Raw genomic sequence first — 7026 nt, 5'->3', positions numbered from 1 at the left:
TCCTCATAGACCTAGAACAGAAATAGAAGATATATAGTATATATGTCATATACTTCCTTCCAGCGCCTGGAGAGGTCACTAATAATCATGACACTTTCCCCTTGGAGTCTCCCCAGGACCTCAGGCAGCCACTGCCAACCAATCAGAGTCGACACTCGAGATTAAAACCTGCCATCCCTGTTCTAGAGGAAGTGAGGATTTCACAAGCCAATGAATTCTGGTCTTGACCTGTCTTCTCAAGATGAGTTGACCCTTCAACCAGGAACCTCACACCTTTTATTGTTCTTCACCATCCTCACGTCCCCCAAGGACTTAAAGGTGATGTTGCAAGGTTTTTGAAAGCATGGGTCTGCCAGACAGAGCGGGTGCAATGATTAGTCATGACTCCAAGCCAGGCACAGTGATTAAGAAAAGCTAAATTTATATTAAATTATCATAAAGTCCTAAAATACTGAACATAGTGGTTAAATAACTCCAGAAAGTCCAATCTCTCCAGTGAGTAACGTTAAAACCATTACACATGAGCGCGGGAGAATCACTTCCATTAGTTTAGGACAAGAGAGGTTTTGCTTTTTACATAGTGAATCAGTGCTCAAATAGAGATTTCTTCAAATATGTCTTTTCTACATTCTGAACAGCCCAAGTGCAATAAGATCCTTCCCCCTTCCCAATCAAGAAAATGCCACTTTTCTACTTTCTCCTCGTCCTCAACCAAGAGTCTGAGGACCCAAAGTGCTCTTTTCCTGCCCTGTCAAATGTGAAATGTCTCCCTTTCATCCCATAAGTGGCACCTCGCCTTTCCCACTTTGTGTACTGGAAAAGACTTGCTGGCCTGGCCAGGCTGTCCTGTGTGGGCCCAGACCTGGCTTGGTTACTAACAACAGGGCTAAGGGCTTGGCACCTGTCTCTAGCAGCCTTAGAAGTGACCAGAAAAGCTTTGCTCTTATCTTTTTTTTTTTTTTTTTTTTTTACTCACATGTTTGGCAGCTGATTTCTCAATACCAAGAACCACAGGAGAGGTTTCAAATCAGGAAACTTCCCCTACAAGCCCTCACCTCTCTTCTCAGCCCACTGTCCTCTCCTATTGCTTCTTGTTCCTGGGTGGAGGAGGTCTGGATCTGCTCCAGGCTGAGAGCGCTTCATCAGTGGCTCTACCTTTCTACATCCTGCCCCCTACGTTTGTGTCTTGATTTAGCCCTCCTCACCACCACAAGGCTAAGTCAGAAAAAGCAACTTGGGGCGGGGGGGTGGGGGGAAGGAGGGGGCTATGTAGAAGGTTTAGGGCTGAGAAAAAGGTCTCAACTCCCCTGATACTAGCACGAGACACGCTCTTTGTGTGAATGGGCACGAACCAAGTGATGGCATCACAGCATGGAAAGTCAGTCACTTAGCCGGGAAAAGAGTTGGAATGGGAACTTCCCCACCCCACAGCCACAGGTTCTCTGTCCACTAACTTTGATCCCTGAGCACTTGAGAGACAACACAGGAGGTTCAACCTCATGGATACTTCCTGTTAGGCCCTGGGTGCCCCAAGTCTATAACCCAATCTCTCTTCCTGACCATTTATGAAGACTTTTGGCCATTTCTTTGAAAAGTTGTTTCACGGTCTCTATGCTCAGAATCCCAGAGAATGAGCGGGGAGAGGGTGGCAGAACACGAAGGTCCAGGTGATATGCGGCTTTGGGTCTAGACAGCGCTGGTAAGATGTTGCAAAGACTTAGCCCTCGGGGCCCCACATTCCTCAAGCCCCTGCTCACAACCTGGTGACTTAGAGTCAAAGACATAGGAAGGGTACTGGCCAGCAGTGGCACCAGCGGGGGAATTCATATTAGCTGCTGCCATGCGGTAAAGGCCCTGTCATCGGAAGGTAGAAAAGCTTCCAGACAAACTAGCAGGAGGAAGAACAGATTGAGCCACACCCAGATCTCACCAATATCGGCAGCTGAAAAAAAAAAAAAAAAAAAACAACAACAGCAGCTCTTAGGGCAAGAATAATATCCATTGCCAGCAATGGACAGGACACGCGGCCCAACCACCCTAAAAGCTTTCTCATGTTACCAATGCACTTGAGGCTGGAGGCTTCCCAGATGCCCATACCAGCTGGGCTCACTCCTCCTTCCTCTCTCAGCCTCTATCCTTCATCTCTCTCTTTACCCTTGACCCCTGCCCCAGCCCCTGATGGGCAAGTTCTCTTAGAGAAGCGGCCAGGCTGGTTCTGACGGGAGAGAGGGAAGTCTTGGATCATCAGTTCTTGTGAGGCAGGGTACCAGGGAAAAGCTCTGTGCTGAGGAGCAATCATTACTGAGCCTAGTTTTGGGGGCTCAGGATGGGGTGCAAGAGATGAAGTTGGCGGTAAAATCCAGGTCTAAATTTTCGGGATGCACCATCATTTCTTGTGCACAGGTAGTTACGGACTCAGGTGGAAACAGCTCCCGCGGAGGACCCGGGAGCGGTTATGGGGTGGGAGGTGGAGGAGAAGGACGAGCACATAGGAAGGGGGCCTGTTGTATAAGTGAGCACAAGGACCGGAAGTCCATGAAGGAGAGGGAACAGGCAGGGAGGGAAGGGAACGACGGTGTTTAGACCTGGCTCTCTGAGGAGAGCTTGCGTTCATGTTTCCAGCCCGTGTCTGGCAGAGAGCCCCGTCTTTCAGGAGTGGCTGCGGTATGGACACTGCTGCACTCAGACTGCTCTTCCTGCAGCAGCTGCTCTGTCTCCGTGTCATCCAGGGAGCCAGAGCTGGCCTGGATGGACACTGTGTCTGTCTTCATGCACACATGATCCCGCAGAAGGCCCCCCCGTGAGCTGCGGAGTTGCTTGAGGTCGTCCCACTCAGCATCGTCCCCAGACAGAAGGCAGATTCCCTCTACAATCTTGATCTTCTCCTTGGTGTAGTTATGGTCAGGCCCGCCCTAGGGTGGAGGGTGGGGAGACATGGTCAGTCGGCTGGCTCTCTAAAACGATCTCACGGTGAACCGGAAAAGGAAGTAGATGGGGTGAGAGGAGGTGTGAGGGGTACAAAGATCCCACAAACAAATGGGGAGACTTGGTCAGAGAGCAAACAGATGAGTCGGCCTAAAAGGAGAGTAGCAGCTAGGATGATTATTACCCTTCTCAAGACAGGGAGGAGGGAGAACCATGGCTTCCAGTCCTGCATCATCCACTCACTGGCTATGTCACCTTGGGCAAATTACTCAGCATCTCTAAACTCAGTCTCCACATCTGCAGTGTGGGGAGAATAACAGTATCCATACCTCATAACCAGTTGCGGTGAAGGTTCAATGAGGTGATACACATAATGCAGTTAGTAGGTGCTTGACACATAAGATACGTTAAATCATGTTAGGTATTGTTACATTGTTATTGTGATTTATTAATGGGACGCCATGCTGATATGCATGGCCAAAAGTAATTGACAAAGGCAATTCAACGTGCATTTATCTGGGATTTTAAACTCCTCCTGTGCTCTTTTGTTCTTAATTCTCTTCTTCCTAATTTTGTTAAGGAGAAAACTTTTGGGAGGTAAGACAGGAGGAATCTAGAAAATCTCCTTATTTAGATTTTGAGTGCCAATCCTTTGGGACCCCATAACCTTTGCTGGGAGGTTACTCTGGCTCTGCTCCCACAAGCCTTGGGGCCATTCTCAAGCAACCTGGGATTGTTCCAAGGACAGCCTTAAGTTCTACTCAGGCTTCTCCCGTCGTGGATTTCTCAAAGAGGAGTCTTACTCCTGGTTTCTGGGGGATACCAACCAAAATGCCACCTCTACCAGGACACAATGAACCATGGCTGAGATTCTGTCCTGGGACAGTACTCCCACCGAGAGCTCTGCAAATGTTCCTCTATTTTAGTAGCAATTCAACTCCACAGATATTTACTGAGCCCCTGCATTAAAGAGGATGCTTTGCTGATTGCTCTCTGGGAGTGACAGCTCCCTCAATAGAGCAGAGACAGACACAGATAGCACACAAGCACACATGTGCACGTGCGTATACACACACTCATTCCCCCAGCACACCCTCCAAGCTGAAATTAGCATAAGATTAGAGAGAGCCGTGCAGTGTCTTCACCTCAGAGACACGCTGGGTAAGCTAGGGAGAGGTGGGGGACACGGCACTGGCAGTTTGGGGGGGGGGGGGGAGGAGAACACCACGCCCTCTACAAACACACTGCAACAGGTACCTGAAATCAAGAGGAAATCAGAAGAGAAAGGGTGAAAGACTGTCAGAGGGGTGAAAGAGCTGCTGAGGAAAAGCACACAACAGAAGAAAAGAGGTCACACACTTGTAAGTTCTAACCTGTGAACCTTATTATGGTTCTTTTCTGGGGCATCAGACACTCTAGGAACCTAAGACTCAAGAGTCTCTCAAAGATACTAATTGAGAATGGGATCTACCATCCCTAAAACTGAAAACTTTCTGCAGGGTCTGTTTTGGCTTACAGTGGAAGCTCTTTTAATATGGAAACTCATGGAGCCAGAAAGCATGGGATTATTATGTAAAGTGCACTCATTATGCATGGTGGCCCTGTAGATATGAGGGCAAGTTTTGACTGTGCTAGACAGGCCAAGAGAGTAGAACGATTAGGGTTTCATAAAGGATATAACTTCTGATGAAGGGTTACAGGATTTTAGAAAAAGCAGCGGTTGTATTAGACTAGGAAAATCTGAAATCCCAGGCTACTGATTCCTTGTGGAAATGGGACTATTTTTCAAGCCTAAACACTCAGCAAATAATTTTTCACTGAAGCAACAAAGGAGTTAAGAGAGCAAAAGCATGTAAACCTTCAAAATTCTAGAGAAATCTCTTAAGATTCTGTGATAAGAGGAAGAACAGCAAAAACATAAACAAAAACAAACAACAACAAAAAAACCCAGCCACTGCCAGCCATAGGTGCCAACAACTTGGATCAGAGGTTAGAAAAGGGAGAGTCCAGGAGCTGTTGGGTTTTGAGGGCTATTGTCTAGGCGTCTGGGGTGCTTCACAGGGGCCTCACTGCAGGGGAATGATGACTAAATGAGGAAACACCTATGAGCCTAGTAAAATATCTCCTGGCAGGGAGGCGCACACTCCCATGCTTTCAGACTCAGACCTTCTGGAATCTGCTTTCTAACCTTGCTCTCACTAAGGTCCCTCAAGCCAGTCCCTCAGAGAGTCTACATCTGTCCAGAAACCCAAATCACATTCATTTCTTCTGTTCACTATGACTTCCAAAATGGTAGATGGGACTACCCGGCATCCCTCACTGATCCATTCAGGCAACTGGAGCGTATCCTTCCCCCCTCCAGAAACAAACACAAACAAACAAACAACCACCTTGAATATAAACTTTAATTTTTACCTCTTTCTTATAGCACAGTTGATTGTACATGGCTGGTTTCGGGATTGCTTCAATTTTCACTTCTTGAGTGGAAGTTCGGTAGGAAGGGTTGCTGTAGGTCAGGTTTCCCATTCCCGGGTCAGTTAACTTGGATTTTTTGTGTCTTTAGGAGGAAAGGTGATGAGAAATTAGTTCAGATCTTTATCGGGGTGATATCTGGGGAAGTTGTAACCTGAATGTGATAGGCAGCTTCTAAGACAGCTCTAGAGATCCTCGCCTCCTGCTTCTCCCACCTTCTGAATCCCTGCTCCTTGAGTGTGGGCCGCACCTGATGATTCACTCACTTCTTTTTATTTATTTTTTTATTTTTTAAGTAATCTCTACACCCAAGGTGGGGATCGAAACCACAATCTCAAGGTCAAGGCTTGCACCCTCCACCGACTAGGCCAGCCAGGCGCCCGTGGTGATGCATTTCTGAAGAACAGAAAATACAAAAGTGACAGATGCTAGATTAGGTTCCAGAGAAACTTGTGGCTTCTGTCTTAGGTTGCCCATACTCTCTCTTATGCTAGCTCTGGGGAAGCAAGCTGCCAAGTGCCAGTTGTCCCTTGGAAAGGCTCCACAAGGCAGGGAACGGATGAGAGTGACCTACAGTCAACAGCTGGCAAGGAGCTGAGACCCTCAGTCCAACAGCCTGTGAGGAACTAAATCCTGCCAACAGCTACACGCATGTGCTTGGCAGGGAATCCCTCCCCGGTCAAGCCCTGAGATAAGACCACAACCCTGGCTGATACCTGGACTGTAGCCTGGGAGAGGCCCTGAGGCAGAGGCATGCAAGTAAGCTGCACCCAGATTTCTAACCCACAAAAGCTGTGAGATAATAAGTGGTTGTCATTTTAAGTTGCTAAATTTGGGAATAATCTGCAATAGATAGCTAATCCACTGTGTCAAGACAGATCTGTGTTTCAATTCCACATCTGTTACTTACTAGCTGGGATCTTGGTAGACATAATCTAAGCTTTGTGAGCCTCAGATCCTTATCTGTAAAGTGAGGAGTAATAATACCTGTATTATGTAGCATTGATACATATTCACTAAATAGTAACGGTTACTATTATTATTAGTGTTGTTGTTATTGTTGCTGTTATTGTTGTTGTTGTTGTTGTTGTTGGAAGCAGGAGCCACAGCAGCATAGCAAAATCCTGGTATTTTTGCTGCAAGCTGTGTTTAAAGCATTTGGAGAAAATATACAGAGGGTCATAAAAAGGATTCTAAACTGAAAATGACACACTCCACCTTCCCAGGATGATCCCTACTGAGCAATGACATATCAAACAATATTGGGGTAAAGGCCGTGGTTATGTGAAGAGAAGATCATTTCCACCTTTGGTGGTTTGAGGTGAGGCAGAGTAGAGGAAAAGCAAAGATGGCAGCATCAGTCCCAGCTCTGTCTCTTCCCATGTGACCTTGGGTAAAGCCCTCTGTATCCTCGTCTATAAAGAGAATCCCGAGGGCTACTGTGGTCCTAATATCAGAAACCTGCTTGGGCTGTGAATGGTGAAGAAGAATCAGAGTTCAGGTTCTACCTCGCTCTGACCAGGGACCTTTCTTTGACATGAGGCTGGTCAGAAGTTAGGTCAGCAAGATGTGGAGCTTCAGGAGAGCACAGATAATGAGGACCAGTGACCATGTGTCCCCTGCAGTGAG

The 7026-nt window shown here is 47.2% G+C and overlaps 1 protein-coding gene across 1 annotated transcript in view; it reads right to left on the bottom strand.

The window, feature by feature from the left end:
• Positions 1-401: 401 nt before the first annotated feature.
• LRP4 (LDL receptor related protein 4) overlaps positions 402-7026 on the bottom strand; it is a 52067-nt gene continuing 45442 nt past the window's right edge. Inside the window, exons 38-39 of the mRNA XM_053202529.1 lie at positions 5341-5482; positions 402-2912 (exon numbers count right to left, since the gene is read on the bottom strand). Coding sequence (XP_053058504.1) covers positions 2580-2912; positions 5341-5482 — 475 coding nt within the window. The 3' untranslated portion in view covers positions 402-2579. The remainder of the gene's footprint in view (positions 2913-5340; positions 5483-7026) is intronic.

This window comes from Acinonyx jubatus, chromosome D1 (genome assembly GCF_027475565.1).
Source record: "Acinonyx jubatus isolate Ajub_Pintada_27869175 chromosome D1, VMU_Ajub_asm_v1.0, whole genome shotgun sequence".
In the NCBI taxonomy this organism is placed as follows: domain Eukaryota; kingdom Metazoa; phylum Chordata; class Mammalia; order Carnivora; family Felidae; genus Acinonyx; species Acinonyx jubatus.
This window is presented reverse-complemented; position numbering and strand designations above follow the sequence as displayed.